The following is a 17,639-nucleotide window of genomic DNA, read 5'->3' as shown; positions in this document are numbered from 1 at the left end:
TGTCTAGATGATCCTGCAGTGCTTCTTTAACCAGTGCCTCCATTAATTTTCCGGGAACAGAAGTTAAACTCACAGGTCTATAATTACTTGTGTCAGCCTTTAATCCTCCTTTGTGAATTGGGGTCACATTGGCACATCTCCAGTCCATGGGTACCTCCCCTGAGTCCAAGGAAGCTCTCATAATTATGGCTAAGGGTTTGCTTACTTCCTTTGCTGCCTCCTTTAATATAACTGGATAGATCCCATCCACCCAAGTGCTTTTCTTGTGTTTATCTTCATCTTCTTCTCTTTCTTGGTGATTCCCTTCTATTTCTGGCACACACTCTCTCTCTCTCTCTCTCTCTCTCTCTCTCTCTCTCTCTCTCTCTCTCTCTCTCTCTCTCTCTCTCTCACACACACACACACACACACACACACACACACACACACACACACACACACACGTGCACATGCACAGGGGTAATTCAGGATTTTTTTTTTTTTTTTTTTTGCTGGTGCAGCAAAAGCCTCAGGCTTCCTTGCACTATATGGATAATTATAATAATAATAATATAATTTCTCCTCCACTTTACTCTCAGTTATTACAAGATTCTCTAGCTTATTGCCAGAGTTCAATACACCTCTGGCATTCCCCTCACTGAATAACTCCTCATGTGTGAATGTCGATGCAAAATATTCATTTAGTTTGTTAGCTACCTGAGCAGGATCATCAACAGTTGACCCATCGATATCAAGTGGACCAATCTGATTCATCCCCTTCCTTCTAGAGTTTACATAAGTAAAGAACTCTTTGCTGTTTTTCTTTGCATCTCTTGCCAAAGATTTCTCGTAATCTGCCTTCGCCTGCCTAACCTCCTTTGTAACTTGGTTACAGATCAACTTGTATCTATCATAGGCTTCTGTGTCACGTGTTAATTTGTATGTATCCCATGCATTTTTCTTCTCTGCCATATGTCTCATTAGTTCATCTGACCTCCATTTAGGCCTAAATCTTGAACAATATTTCTTAGTTGGCATGTAAAGCCTAGTATCTTCCAAGATAAGTTCTTTGAATGCTTCCCATTTTGAATTTGCTGTTGGTAACATCATCAGTTGGTCCCACTGTATAGAATTTAAATACTGTCTCAGTCCATCGTAGTCGCCTTTACGAAAGCAATAACTCTTCCCTTTACCCCTAATGGTAGTTACCTCTTTGAGTAAATCCCACTTTAGCACCCTGTGATCACTGCCACCTAGTGGTTCATTTATCTGCAGATTCTTAATGCATGAAGAATCACTACTGATAATCAGATCAAGACTATTACTCCCTCTAGTTGCCTCTCGAACATGCTGATGTAGAAAATAATCATCCAATAAATCTACAAAAGCCATGCTAGTGTGTGCATGACCAGCCCCCAAATTCTAGTCAATATCTGGGAAATTAAAATCCCCCATTATAAGACACTCTGATTTACTGGCCCACTCTATTTCCCTGTACAGTTTCTTATTATATTCATCAGAGTCATTAGGCCTATAGCACACTCCTACTCTCAATTTTGATCTCCCAATGCTTATGTCACACCAAACTGACTCGACACTGCACTGTCCAGCGATGTCGACTGGCTTCACTTCCTTGGATTTTATGTATTTCTTAACTATTAGCATAACCCCTCCTCCTTTCCTATCTGTCTATCCTTTCTGCAGACATTGTACTCCCCAAATTCCAGTTCTGCATTCCTTATATCTGTGTGACACCACGTCTCTGAAATCACAACAATATCTGCCTTTGATGTTTTGAGCAATACCTTAAATTCATCAAATTTATTTACTAAACTCCTAGCATTGGTGTACACGCAAGTATATATGCACCTGTTCTTTTTCTTAGCTACCCTAACACAACCCATGTGTTTACTTGTACCCCAGCAGTCTCTGAAATATCCTGCATCTTATTTTACAAGCTGCTGCTCATTCCAATAGAAGCAGTGCAAGAATCAATTTCACCTCTGCCAGTGGCTACTGTTAATCTATTAGTCCTTGTATCCCCCCAATCTAGCAGTTTTCTGACCCACCTTACACTGCCTCGATAGCATCAGCAAACATTCTTGCACCCTTTCTATTTAAGTGTATCCCATCCCTGTAGAAGCAGTCTCTCCTGTTAACAAGTACAGACCAGGCTGAAAAAAATTCTACCCCTTGAGCCTTGTACAATCTTTCCAGAGCTGAATTGATCGACAGGGCTTCATCATATACTCCCTCCTAACATGTCTGGGCAGAATTGCAGACACTTTCAAATTCAGCCCTAATTCTCGGCTTTTTTTCAACAGTGACCTGTACTTGTTAAGTAATTCCACCGGTCTCCTACTCTTAATATCATTAGTGCCAACGAGATGTGCAAATGCGACCCCAATTCACAAAGGAGAATCAAATGGCAATACAAGTAATTACGGACTTGTTAGTTTAACTTCTGTTCTGGGGAAAATAATGGAGTCACTGGTTAAAGAAGCACTGCAGGATCATCTAGACAAGACTTCAGTTATAGCGCGGACACAGCATGGGTTTGTTAAGGGGAACTCTTGTCTGACCAATTCGATTGGACATTACGATGTGGTCACAAAGAAACTGGATGCAGAGAATAATTTTGATATCATATATTTGGATCTTAGAAAGGCTTTTGATACTGTTGCACATGGAAGACTGCTGCACAAATTGGAGCAGTGTGGCACTGGATGTAAATTGCTGCTATGGATAAAGGGATGGTTGTGTGGGAGAAGACAGAGAGTGGTAATCAATAGACACTGCTCTTCAGGGACTAATGTTATTAGTGGAGTCCCCCAGGTGTTGGGTCCATTGTTGTTTTCTGTATTTATTAATGATATTGATGATGGTATATCAAGTTTGCAGATGATACGAGGTTGGCAGGGTTGTTAATGACACTTAAAACACTAAGAGAAGAAAAATGCATGAGATACATATAAATTAACATGTGACACAGAAGCCTATGATAGATATAAGCTGTTCTGTAAACAAGTTACAAAGGAGGTTAGGCAGGCAAAGGCAGATTATGAGAAATGTTTGGCAAAGGATGCAAAGAAAAACAGCAAAGAGTTCTTTACTTATGTAAACTCTAGAAGGAAGGGGATGAATCAGATTGGTCCACTTGATATCGATGGTTCAACTGTTGATGATCCTGCTCAGGTAGCTAACAAACTAAATGAAATTTTGCATCAACATTCACACATGAGGAGTTATTCAGGGAGGGGAATGCCAGAGGTGTATTCAACTCTAGCAGTAAGCTAGATAATTTTGTAATAACTGAGAGTAAAGTGGAGGAGAAATTGTTGAAGATAAACACAAGAAAGGCACCTGGGGTGGATGGAATCTATCCAGTTATATTAAAGGACGCAGCAGAGGAAGTAAGCAAACCCTTAGCCATAATTATGAGAGCTTCTCTGGACTCAGGGGAGGTACCCATGTACTGGAGATGTGCAAATGTGACCCCAATCCACAAAGGAGGATCAAAGGGAGACAGGTAATTACAGACCTGTTAAGTTTAACTTCTGTTCCAGGGAAATTAATGGAGGCACTGGTTAAAGAAGCATTGCAGGATCATCTAGACAAGACTTCAGTTATAGCTCTTTGTTAAGGGGAAGTCTTGTCTGACTAATTTGATTGGATACTATGATGTAGCCACAAAGGATTTGGATCTTGGAAAAGCCTTTGATACTGTTTCACATGGAAGACTGCTGCACAAATTGGAGCACTGTGGCATTGAAGGCAAATTGCTGCTATGGATAAAGGGTTGTTGTTGTTATTATTTGGTTTTTAGGAGCATTAGCAACTAATGCCATATTGCCCCGGGGATATGCGGTTGTCATTTCCTGACCTTTCTGCATCCTCCGTATTTGGTGGTCATGGGCTCGAACCCCAGTCTGATCAAGAAGCGTGTGCTACGTACTGATGCTCCTGCCCACCTGGCTACGGAGGCACCTGGATAAAATGATTGTTGAGTGGGAGAAGACAGACAGTGGTAATCAATGGACACTGCTCTTCATGGACTAATATTATTAGTAGAGTCCCTCAGGGTTCAGTGTTGGGTCCGTTGTTGTTTTCTGTATTTATAAATGATATTGATGATCATATATCCGGCTTAATGTCCAAGTTTACAGACGATACAAAGGTTAGCACGGTTGTTAATGACACTAATTACAGTACACTGCTGCAACAGGATCTAGAAAAGTTGAGCAGATGGGCTGAGAGGTGGCAATTGAAGTTTAACATTAACAAATGTAAAGTACTACATATGGGAAGCAGTAATCCCAGAGTAAATTATCAACTCTGTGGTACCGCACTGACAGTGGTAGAGAATGAAAAGGATCTGGGGGTAATTGTGCCGGCAGATATGAAGTTTTCTGAGCAGTGCAGACGGTCTGCAAGAGTAGCTCATGGTGTCTTGTCAGTGATATACAGGAATTTTTCTAGCAGGGGTAAGGTGATTATCCCCTTGTATAAGGCGATGGTCAGGCCACACCTTGAGTATACTGTATACAAGTCTGGAGGCCTCATTTTAAGAAGGATGTAGAGCTGTTGGAATGAGTACAGAGAAGGGCAACAAAATTAGTGAATGAAACAAAGGGTTGCTCTTATGAAGAAAGGCTTAAGTTTCGCAAATTACAGTGTCTGGAGACCAGGCACCTGTGAAATGATCTTATTGAGGTGTATAAAGCCTTGAATGATTTGAGCATGCTCAATGCGGAAGGGATTCTTCCTCTTGCTCAGAATAGTCGCCTGAGAGGGGATAAATTCAAACTGAGGAAAGACGGTTGTAGGATCGATGTGCGGAAGTTTGCCTTTTGCCAGCGGGTGGTTGATTGTTGGAACAAGCTTCCATCTGTCGTTGTAGTAGTTGATAGCTTAAATAGATTCAAGGCAGAACTTGACAAACATTTGGAGCGAGTGGATGGGTGAAATAAGGGTTTTTTTTTTTTTTTTTGGCTAATGCTATATGAGCTTGCTTTCTCTTTCTTGCTTCCTGTGCCTTTGCTAATGCTAATGGCAGTATGCTGCTGCAACAGGATTTTAGAAAAGTTGAGCAGATGGGCTGAGAGATGGCAACTGAAGTTTAACATTGGCAAATGTAAAGTACTGCATATGAGAAGCAGTAACCCCAGAATAATGTATCAACTGTGTAGTATTACACAGACAGTGGTAGAGAATGAAAAGGAAATATGAAGAAAGCAGATATGAAGTTTTCTGAGCAGTGCAGACAGTCTGCAAGAGTAGCTCATGGTGTCTTGTCAATGATATACGGGAATGTTTATAGCTGGGATAAGGATCAGGCCACACCTTGAATACTGTATACTTGAGCACTGTATCTTATCAATGATATACAAGAATTTTTCTAGCAGGGATAAGGAGGTGATTATTCCCTTGTATAAGGCAATGGTGAGGCCACACCTTGAATATTATATACAGGTCTGGAAGCCTCAATTTAAGAAGGATGTAGAGCTGCTGGAATGAGTACAGAGAAGGGCAACAAGATTAATAAATGGAACAAAGGGTTGCTCTTACAAAGAAAGGCTTAAGTTTTGCAAATTACAGTGTCTGGAAACTAGGCACCTGTGAAGTGATCTGGTTGATGGGTATAAAGCCTTGAATGGTTTGAGCATGCCCAATGCTGATGGGATTCTTCCTCTTGCTCAGAATAATCACCTGAGAGGGCATAAATTCAAATTGAGGAAAGACAGTTGTAGGATAGATGTGCGGAAATTTGCCTTTAGCTAGCAGGTGGGTGATTGCTAGAACAAACTTCCATCTGTCATTGTAGAAGTTGATAGCTTAAATAGATTCAATGTGCAGAATTAGACAAACATTTGGAGTGAGTGGACGAGTGAAATGAGGTGGTTTTTTTTTTTTTTTTTTGGCTGATGCTATAAAAGCTTGCTTTCTTGCATCATGTGCCTTTACTAATGCTAAAGTAACAGTACAATGAATGAGGATGAAATCTTCATTGTTATAAATGATACCAGAACTAGAGGCTAGTTTCAGAACTAGCCTCTAGTACTAAACTTCCTCTCCCATAATATTTCAAATTATGGGGAAGGAAGTTTAACCTGTATTACTGGAAGTTTCTTTCAGCCGTAAAATTGTTAATTACTTCAATAAGTTGTCCCATGCATGGTTGAAACTGAGCTTTGAGAAATTCAAAGGTTGGCTGAATAAATACCTATATGAGGAGGGAATCAAATAGGTAATTTATTTTATTATTTTATTTTTAATTAATTAATTAATTATTATTTTATTTATTTTTTTGACTACACATCAAAAGCTTAAGGCTTTTTGCATTCATTGGCTAATATTATTACTAATTCACATATAAAGCTTACAAAGTTAGACAGAAAAAAGGCATGCTTCAAAACTGCTGTTTCCTGCTTCATTCATAATTGGTAATTAATGAACTGATAAAATTTGTAAAGATGGAGAAATAGGGTGATGGCAGATTTGTACAGGCTAACAGTCTTATGTACAATCCCTGCAAAAAAGACTTACAGTCTGTAATTTTTAAATATTTTTTTGAAGTGGTTATGAGTAATATTAACCAGTATTACTAATGTAACTATTCATGTGTGTACATGTGTACACATTTCCAGGTTATGTTCCAGTACAGGAACTTAATTCAGAATGTGGTATGTTCCAATTATTATTAGGACATAACAGAATATATGCACATTGTTTTTCTGTGATCATTTCTGAATGCCTTGTGAATAATTTTCTCTCTATCTCTCTCTCTCTCATGCACACACACACACACACAGACGAGCATTAAAAATTATTTAAATTTATTGTTTTTTATATGCAAGGAAACAGGTTCACAATATTTTTAACTGTATATTCTTTCACTTATGTGGTAGTTGACAAGAAAGGGAGGGAGAAGGAGAATTATAATTGACTTTCTAAAATTGTATAATAATTCTTCACCTTTATTTTATTTAGCTTTCTCCTAGCCCCCTAAGTATAGAAGACCTGCTTAAAATCTGTGTTGATGTGGCCAAAGGATGTAAATATCTGGAAGAAATGCACTTTGTTCATAGGTAATCTGTTTACTTGACTTCCAAAGAAGAAAAAGAAACATGCATATTCTTTCAAATGAAAATATTTCACAAATAATTTTCATTGAATAAAATATGTACTGTTCCACAACAGTTAAGGGATATTTAAATAATGATAAGAGCAGATTTTAATAATTCCTGATTGTTTATATAAATGTTTATAGCAAAGAATATTAGAATAATATGTATAAATCTGATTTACCAAAATCAATGTTTTATAGAGGTTTCAATCTAATAATCCTGATAGATTGGTCCAACAACAGGATGTTATAAAGTGTCATTATACTCTGGAATAGATACCACAAAATTAGAACAGTACAGTGGAGATAAGGTTAAGGTCAAGACTATTGATCCTAACCATCACCATCAGCTTTACCAGGAGATGACTGCTATTTAGCTTTAAATTGCACATTGGATCTTATGGCAAATAGTAGTCAATATGAGTTTTCTCTGGACAGGAATATTATTATTAACTCAATCCATTTGAAATAAATTTCATCAAAGAGAGCTTTATGTCTATCATCCAAAGCTCAGGTTCTGTTAACCCATCATAGCAACTTAAAGAACTGGATCAAGAGCATTGTAGTTGAACCAGTAACCAACAAAGCCAAGTTCAAGTTCAACTTGTAAATTGATTCTTACTTATCTAGCTTACTCCTCATGTTAATGCTTATCTAGCATGTTTATGAAACCTGCAGTAACTCTTACTTGTACAGAAATGGCATGACAGTTTGGTTGGATGGACTGATGGCCTTGGGATGCACCAATGTGCTGGCTGCCATATGGACCTCTACAGTATATCTTCAGGAATCTGTTACTAACACGACAGAAATAAAGAGATGAGATCCAGCCAAGTAATCCTTCCATACACTACAATAGAGGAACAAGATTTGCCTTCAAGGATGATAATACAAGGAGTGATCATTTAATTTGCAGACTGGTGCAACATTTTATGTTTACTGCGTGAACTTTCCATAACTGCTACTAGGGGAGCTTTCCCTCATCGCTATTCTGTGTGTGCATGCCAGTACTTGTTGTGCTAGTGTTGCGTGAAGAGTTTTTTTAGCTGCGTGTCACTGACGGTCATTTTGAAGCAAGTATCACATCAGACATACAGATTGAACAGTGATATGTGATTCATTTCTCTGTCAGATGGGGCTTAAATGCATCGGAAACAGTTAAAGAGATGAATGAAGCATATGGTATTGAGTGTCTTGGTAGGACAGCCATATTTAAATGGCACAAGTGATTCAGTGAAGGCTGTGAGTCTGTATTGCAGATGACCCAAGACTTGGTCAACCCTCCTCCTCAACTGCTCCTGAGCAAATTGTGAAAGCCTAAGAAATCTTGGATGAAGATAGGCGAATTACACTTTGTGAATTAGCTGTTACAATGTCCATTCATACGGCAGTGCTCACAATATTGTGAAAGATCACCTGAAAATGTTGTGAATCTGTGCCCACTAGATTACACACAATTTGACACTAGGACAAAAACAGCAAAGAGTAGACTTGTGTAAAGAAATGCTTGATCATTTTGAACTTCTTAAATTGAATAGTGACTTGTGATGAAACCTGAATTTTTCACTATGATCCACCAAGACCTAAGAAATTTCGAGCTTCTCGTTCAGCTGAAAAACAAATGGTTCTTGTGTTTTTTTGACATAAAAGGCATTCTTGTTTCACATTTTGTGCCTTGCGGAACAACTATGAATGGGAAAGCATACTCTGAGGTTCTGAGAGTCAAACTTCACCGTGGCATTTCTGAGAAGCATCAAGAACTTTCCAGTGTGAAGCAATTTCCTCTATCAAGACAATGCCAGGCCCCATATGGCTAATATTGTGCAGCCAGTGATCACTGCCATAGGTGCTGAGGTTCTGCTGCATCCCCCATATTCACCGAACTTAGCCCTATGTGATTTCTTCCAATTTTCACATCTGAAGAAAGCGCTGAAAGGCAAGCTTTTCGCATTCGACAACAATGCTCGCTCAGCCACGATGGAAGCACTTTTCAGTCTTTCAAAAAATGGCTTGCAAGAAGAATTTGATACTTGGGTACAATGATGGCAAAGGTGTGTAAAATTCAAGGGAGAGCATTTCGAGAAGGAGAAATCCACAGAAGATTCAGATAAGATATTGCACCAGTCTGCAAATTAAATGATTATCCATCATACTTTGCCTCACAGAGCTTGGCTAATGCAAATGAGATGGGATTAGAGTATACATTGGGGAGATACATTGAACTGATGTATTATTGCTTGACTAGCACCTCCACTCGGCTTCAATTCATTCCAAAGAACCAGGAACATCTTCTCTTAGAAGATGACCAAACATATCATGCATTCTCCAAGTTTGCACAGGAACTATTCACCAGGTGAAAGACCCTCCGCCTCTGCCTGATCAAATCTAAAACAATCCCATACCATTACCTAGGAGAAACTGACTGACCCATCAGCACATTACTGTGCTGATGGGTCAGTCAGTTTGTCCTAGGTAATGTGCTGATGGGTAGGAAGGAAGCACCAGGGCCAATGGCTTTAGACCCAGTGACCTAAATGGACTGTGCTGAACTCTTTCGATTGGACTCACTCCATATGATAGAACTCCCACTAGATGCAGGACCAAACATCATTGACAAATGACTCGACCTAACTTGAAAACAAATTCACTGGACGGGATTCCTCCTATGGACAAATTCCCACCTGAATTTCCCTACCCAAACTTCAACTGGATGGACGACTAAACATCACTGACAACCTGACTCAATACTATTTCAGTGGACAGGATTCCTCCCATGGACAAACTTCAAACTCAATTCCCCTACCAAACCTCAACTTCTGGGGTTCGTCAGTTCCGCTGTCTGGAATGTGGGCTAGGCTCCATACCAACCATGTCTGACACATGACTGGTACAACTACACCACTTGGATGGGACCTAGTTGTCCCAGAAACGACACCACTAAGATTGAACATGTAGATGTGAAGAATGGGATGCAGTCCCAGGAATGACTATTGACCTGACAAAGCAGCTCCACGCTGCAAATATGCCTCATTGGCGATCTGAGATGGCACCCTTGCACAGTCACCTTTTACTCCAAGTTTCACGGCATTGGGGGAGGTGACGGCCCCCCTATCTCCTCACCACCCCTCTTTTTCATCTGGTGGGGCATGGGCATGCCCCACTGACTACCTGGGGTCATCTTCTCTATCGTCCCAATTTCTTTTCTTTCCCCCAGTCTTCAGTCTTCCTCCCTCTACTCTGTACACTAGCATACACCCTAAATGTCTAAATTTAATTATGATAAAATTCGACCAAACTCACTATATTTGGCCTTTCCAACTCTAGCGTTATTGCCCCCCCCTTTAACATAGGCCCTAGCCACTGAAATCTCAGGAAACTAGGTGGTAGGGCTGTCCAGAGTAAAAAATTTCAAACTACTGGGTACCTGGTCTGCCTCCATGGGGCCAAGCATGGGCAATGGCCCTCAGCAGGGATCCAGCAGCTAAATGGCCAGATGAACAATGATACACAACACTACACATATACAAAATCCATACACTTTTAAATCTCTGGCCTTCCCAGCGAACTGGCACAACACAACTACAATGAAAGCAAAGCGGAGATGGGGGAAACCTCTGTGCCATTTCACACTAAACACACTTTACACTTCACTTTACTCCAGGAGAAGAAACGAATACTGACTTGTCTATACAAGCAATGACAGGACAAAGGGGAAGTCACTAGGAGGTTCCTGCCATAGGTAATGCTGGTCTCCCCCAAACCACCACTACCCTGGTTGCACCAGGCTTATACACCACATTTTTGCTAACAGCATAGTTCCCTGAATGCAAAACTATGTCAATTGGGCTCATGTCTTTATGTGATTGCCCCCAATTATCATCCCCCACAGATGTATATTAATCAGCAAAATAGGACCTATAAACTGTGAAGATGAGCAATTGCTCATCTCTGATGACATGCATTACATGACCTCTGAGTTTGCTCAAAAAGTTCTTGAGACTAGAAGAAACCATGTTATAACTACTTAAAATGAGACACCGCCCACCCTACTTGACAACTACTTACCCGATTATGACTTGAACTCAAATGTGTTTCCCACCCAACTACAGATTACTAAATTCATTTTATTTTATTTGTATCATATCATTTTATATGTATCTTGTATGTTATTTATTATCCTATGTATGAATGTGAGTAACTGTGTGTATTAATAAGTATGTATGTATGTAATTGAGCTTACAGCAGGCCCCCGTTATAACGCGGTTTGCTTTACGCTGATTCGCTATAACGCTGTTCTTATATTATAACCCGTATCTGACTATAACGCTGTCACAGATCACTATAACGCTCTTTTACAGATTACATTTTTGACATATTTAGCGAAATCGTTTCATTTGATGGAGTCGATAGCTTGCAAATGAATAGCAAAACAGCATTAAAACGTTTCCCACGCCGACTTGAGCAATTTTCCCATGCTCAGTGAAATTTTCTCGCACGCTAATTTAAGTATACTCACTTGTTAAGTAGTTCCGAGATCAACATTTTAAAAAATGATCAAATATATTGCTTGTAATATTTGCGTTATATGCATTTATCCGAAGTCTAATTAGTCATCACTCAGTACAGTATTAGACATCATGCGTAACAGACAGTTTACTTGAACATTGTATCATAATTAATTCAACCAACGCAGTTATATTTTCGAAGAGCTAATAATGACCGACAGGAATGAAAATGCAACAACGTCTGGGCGCAGTACGAAGCCTATAAATGTAAGAAAAAGACTGAATTTGAAAATTAAATTAGACGTTTTGAAGCGAATCGATTCCAGTCAACGACAAGCGGATGTGTGCCATAATTTAGGACTTGCAAGTTTAACTGTAAGAACAATTATAAAAAATTAATTTTATCAGCGGCAAAGATAGCTGTTCCACTGCAAGAAACTAGGACGGCTATTAGGATTGAAATGGAAAGACTAATTTTATTGAAGATAATATTCCAATGCAGAAGTCAGTTAAGTTAAATATTTAAAAAAAAAGAGAGAGAGAGAGAGAGAAAGAGATTAGCCAATATGATGATCTGAAGAAAACTCGCCTAAAAAAAAAAAAAAAATGTGGAACCATTTAAAACTGGTAGAATAGATTTAAAATCCCGGGAGAAGCCGCTAGTGCAGATTAAGGAGCCGAAACTTTCAAAAAAGAACTTGTTAAAATTATTGAAGAGGGGTATTATGTGTTATACTTCTCAACAAGTTTTTAACATATATGAAGCAGGGCTTTTGGGGAAACAAATGCCTAAAAGAAGTTTCATATTGAAAGAACAAAAAACATGCCAAGTTTCAAAGTGGCGAAGGATCGGTTGACTTTATTGTTGGGTGGTAACGCTGCGGGCCATTTAAAATTAATACCCCTTTTAGTTTATTTGGAAGAGGGCCAAAGTTCAACTCAAAATCCACACATTTTTCATGATTAAATTCACCAATTAAATTCATTATTTTAATTGGAATTTTGTTTACTTTTGATACGCAAGTAGTTACCACATAATTATACGTATGTAATGCAGAATATTTTATATGTGCAAATATTTGAATATTAAATATTTTGACCGACATTTGTGCATCTTTTCATTACCGTTTATTATTGATTAGGAAATATCCTATGGCACCGACCGCAGCTCACAAATACATATGTTACCTTATGGGAAAGCGGCGCTCGCTTAGCGCGGATTCACTTAGCGCTCTGTTTTTCCGGAACGAATGATCAGCGTTAAGCGGGGGTCACCTGTATTTGTATTTTGTGTTTGGTGTGTGGGTATGTCTTCAAATTAGTGATTGGGTATATTTGGTGTTTTGCTTCCATGTATGTATGCATGACACTGTAATATGCTGGGTGGGAAATGAGTCTACTCTGCCTGAAGGGGGCAAATCATAAAGTATGTGTGATAGTCTTATTCAGGGTACTGTTGTGACTGAGTTTAATCTGTATAAATGAGGATTGAATGAGAATGTCCCATACATGTTGACTGTTGTGCCCTGAATATATATAAAAATTTTATGTTATCTCCAGGTTAAACAGTACAAATGAGCATAGAAACTGTTCGCTTGTGTAAACTATGTGGTGACTGTGTGAATGCCCTGTGATTTGCTCAAAAGAACAAAAAAAAATCATATTTTGGTAGACATCTTTATTTAGATGGCACTTGTGTCCTGTCTGAATGTGTGATGATGGATGAAACAAGGTAAATGAGTGAGTGAGTGTTGTGTACTATTAGAAACCAGTGTGTCCCTAATTAAGCAAAAAAAAAAAAAAAAAGTGTACTTGTACAATTGTTAGTTGATAACTGTATATTGAGTGAAATAAATGGTTAGTATGTGTTGTTCTAGCAGGGCTCCCCTCCAAATTGGACTGCAGTGGGACATGTATGGGGGAACCCCCTCCCCTGCACTGCTGACAACATTCCCTTTCATTTGTGGCATGTTGTGGGATATGCTGACACTGGCTACAGCTAGCCTGGCTTGTGTGGAATTATTCATAAGGAACCACTGTCCTCAGTGCAACCTCCACCCAACATAGAGTACCCTAGCCCTATGCTTTATTCCCAACTTACCCATGCTCCCACCTCCCATTCCTATTTTTTGCCTGGTGGACCATACCACCACAATTCTTTTACTTTTCTTGTCTGTCCCCCCAACCTCCCATATGGATGATTGGCTTCTTCCACAGGGGTGCCCCTATATTCCTTTAACTTTCTACTTCTTTGCAGACAACCTTCCTATCATCCACCCTAACCTTCTTGCTCTGCTCCCTCCCCTACCACTCTTTTCATGTCTTCCCCTTCTAGAGGTTATTATTTTATTTTTTTACACTGGGGCTCTCCCTGGCAAGATCAGGTGCAGTCCCTGGTTTGCCCCCGCCACAGTCTTTCTTCTACTGTACCAGTTGCCTCTCCAAGGCAGTGGACAGAAACACAGTGTCCCAAACACACTGGTGACTAAATACCAGAGGAAAAACAGACCAATATAACCCTACACTACAGTATGCAAACTAACACAAATACTTACACCATCTCTGGCATTTAAAGATTTTCTACTGCATCACAAAGCATACTTTGCAGTTTGTAGGAGAACTCCCAGTGCCGCTAAACAAGAAATACTATACACTATACTATACTCCAGCAGCCGACCAACCACTAATCACAGGCCTTACCCAGTCTCAAGCTCAATTGTGTGCTGCCAACAACAGCTACATCACTCCAGTAACCAAGGATCCCTTCACGCTAGAGGAACTCAACCAAGCAATATCCAATTTACAGGACAGGATGTGCCCAGGTCTAGATCTTCTTGAGTCCGAGATTGTCAGGAAGATAGCAGACCACTCTCCAAACCTTCTCCTCAAACTATTTAACCATTGCTTCGCTAGTGGAAGCTTTCCTACAGGTTGGAAAAAAGCAAATCTCCTTCTACTTCTGAAAAATCCCAATAAACCACCTGAACAACTAACATCCTAGCAACCAATAACTCTACTCTCAGTCCTAAACAAACTCCTTGAACGTCTCCTCTCCTACAGAATCGACGAGCATTATGAAAATGCTGAACTTCAGTCTAATAATCAGTACAGCTTCTGTCCAGGGCACTCGACTGTAGACGCATCACATCTGCCCAATTCACACCAGTAAAGTACTACCTAGTAATCACAGTTGACTTTACCAGGGTGTTTGACTCACTCTGGTGGCCAAGTGTCCTAGGCAGGTTTAGAGAAGCACACATACCCCACAACCTTTTCTCCTGCATCCAAAGCTACCTCAATGACAGATTCATTTGCGTAGTGACTCCATACTCTAGGGTTGATAGGAAGATCTACAGAGGCTGTCCGCAGGGCTCGGTTCTCACGCTGAGGACAAGTTCCTCGACCAGAACCTCGGACCAGCAAAATTCCAAACCTATGCAGATGACTTGAACCTGTCCATGACTGCAGCCTCAAGAACGAAACTAGAAGCATCAGCAAATTGGGTGCTCCAACAACTTCTGGACTGGGCCACCATAACCTGACGATGTCAGCCGACAAAACCAGCAGCACCCTACTAAAGGGACACCTTAGCCCAACCAGGCCACTACAGATCAAGGTAAATGGAACCACCATCAAACTCCTAACTCAGATGAAACACCTGAGAGTCCTTCTGGACTCCAGGCTTTCTTTCTTTCCACACCTCCAATATATCCAGATAAAGATTAGCAATCACACAGCACTTGTTGCAAGAGTTACTCACCAGGACTGGGGCCTAAACTGCAACACCCTGGCCTTGCTTTATAAATCAGTCTTCTTACCAGCCATCTCTTATGCTGTGGAGGTCTGGTACCATCAGACAACCATTCAAAGATCCAGCCTACTCACTATTATCCAAGTCTGCTGTATGGGGAGCACTTCCACTCTCCAGATCCTTGCCAGGGTCGTCCCTTTGACCTCGATATTATCAGATGTAGTGTTCTGTAGCACCTATTCAAAGGAGCCTCTACTACCACCACCATTGGCTTTACTACTGATTCAACTGATAACCACAAAGCAAAGAAAAGACACCTCATAGCTCACCTGTAGCAGGTTTGGCAAGACAGATTGCAAACATCCACCAAAGGAATAGTTACTAGGAAATTTATCTCAAACATCACATTTACCTTCCCAAAAGCTATGAACTGGTCTCCCCAGGCCTGCACATAATATACCTCCTCACAGGGTGCAGGTTGATCCAAGAGAAACTAACATCCTTGGGTACCATGACGACCCACTCTGCCACTGTGGTCTTGGTGAAACCTGGCAGCATATTATGTACAACTGCACAGAATATGAGGACCTGAGATCAATCCTAATCACAAGAATCATAAATCTCCCAAAAGACCAGGAACAAATCCTAATTCAAGATCAAAACAATAACAAACACTTCACCTCCTTCGCGCAACAGCTTTTCAAGTGCAGAATTTTCAAGAGCCCCCTTAATCGCCAATAACTGCAAACAAGATCTACTGGCCTCCCAGCTATGACCACCCCTCCCTGGGATGCACAATGATCTCCAGTCACTAATTGCTTCAGCCTTGCTGACATGCCACCTAAATATAGCCAACAGAATTGCCAACTATTGACCAAAGACTGAATGGGCCTAAGAAATGGACTGTGACTAAACTACCCAACTAAACATTGAAAACCACTGGCCTTGGATAAACTCCCACCAAGCTGAAATTCTCAGCAAAGACTTGTCATGCCATAGGCACACTGGCCTCGTGATGATCTGCATTGGGTTCCCTTACCCAGTATACCCCACTCACTGATGGAGTCATTTCCATCTTACCTTGGGGATGCCCTCCCTCTACTTTTTTTTAATTAGTTGTTGGCGCATCGGCTTCTGTGGCCATAATGCACCTCCCAAAGTTTTTGCATTTTCTATTTTCTATTTGCATTCTCAGCTAATGAGAATTAGGGGTTCTCATTAGCGGTCAATTGAGGAGATGAAACAGAGCAGATAGCAACGATTTCAGCCCAAAATTGTTTGTTCATGACTGGTGACGATGGCCGTCTGGATTTTTCAGAATCAGGTGTTGTGTGGATTTTTATCCTTGAAGATGCTGCTTGACAAAGTACTTTCAGATGGCACAGATGTAAAACTGAGGTCAGTTTTGGAGGTAGGTTGCTAATTTGGTACGTGGAGCACACATCTGATCAGTGGCATGACATGGATTCACGACTGGGACTTTACTGATTGCTAAATTATGGAATTAAGGTTCATCTGAAAGGTGATTAACCCCCTGAGTACTTGGGTGACATTCAAATTCAACAGGATTGTGATGGGTCAAAATATCTAGCTCTGCTGATTGGGCAACAAATCGAGTTTTGGTTCTGTTAACTATATAGTGTTATCCAAACAGTAGTAGTGGTAGTCATATGCATGACTCACAAGGGAAACATTCCTGAATTTTAATTTCAAACAATACTATGATGGTTTTACAATCGATAATATATATTCTCTCCTCTACCCCACCACTTAGGAAAGAATAAGTTGGCTGATTGGCAAGGTTAAGGACCTTTAGGTAAAGTAAGTTAGATTAGGCATATGATTGAGTGTCTGACCCGTGGAGGGCATGGTATAGTTTAAAATTTTTTTTTCTATAGATAATAAAGTGTACATGGCAAAGTCTGTATTCATTATCCTTTAAATAGGCCGTTGATAAATGTTTGGCATAAAAATAGCTAAGTCAGTCTATTTTAAATTTCAAATTAGGCAGTTAAAAGATTTAATTTTATCCCACATTCCAATCAGTTTATAGAATACTTGGAATCAGAATCTTCCAAAAAAAAAAAAAAAAAAAAGGGAAAAAAAAGTTTAGAATTCAAAAAGAAATAGTTTTTATTGCCTACACACTGTCAAGGATATTTCAAACGAGTTATCATAGTAGAATTCCATTTTTAATTTCAAACAATACTATGATGATTTTACAATCAATAATATATAAGTTGTCAAGTAAGTGAATCCATTTCAATGAATCACATTG

At 39.9% G+C, this 17,639-nt stretch overlaps 1 protein-coding gene across 1 annotated transcript in view; it reads left to right on the top strand.

The window, feature by feature from the left end:
• LOC150081563 (proto-oncogene tyrosine-protein kinase ROS-like) overlaps positions 1 to 17,639 on the top strand; it is a 356,247-nt gene that overhangs the window by 298,983 nt on the left and 39,625 nt on the right. Inside the window, exon 34 of the mRNA XM_090380246.1 lies at positions 6,970 to 7,067. Within this exon, the coding sequence (XP_090236372.1) occupies positions 6,970 to 7,067 (98 nt within the window). The remainder of the gene's footprint in view (positions 1 to 6,969; positions 7,068 to 17,639) is intronic.

Source organism: Mastigoproctus giganteus, chromosome 8 (genome assembly GCF_048544385.1).
Source record: "Mastigoproctus giganteus isolate SK-2022 chromosome 8, ASM4854438v1, whole genome shotgun sequence".
NCBI classification, from domain to species: Eukaryota; Metazoa; Arthropoda; class Arachnida; order Uropygi; family Thelyphonidae; genus Mastigoproctus; species Mastigoproctus giganteus.
This window is presented reverse-complemented; position numbering and strand designations above follow the sequence as displayed.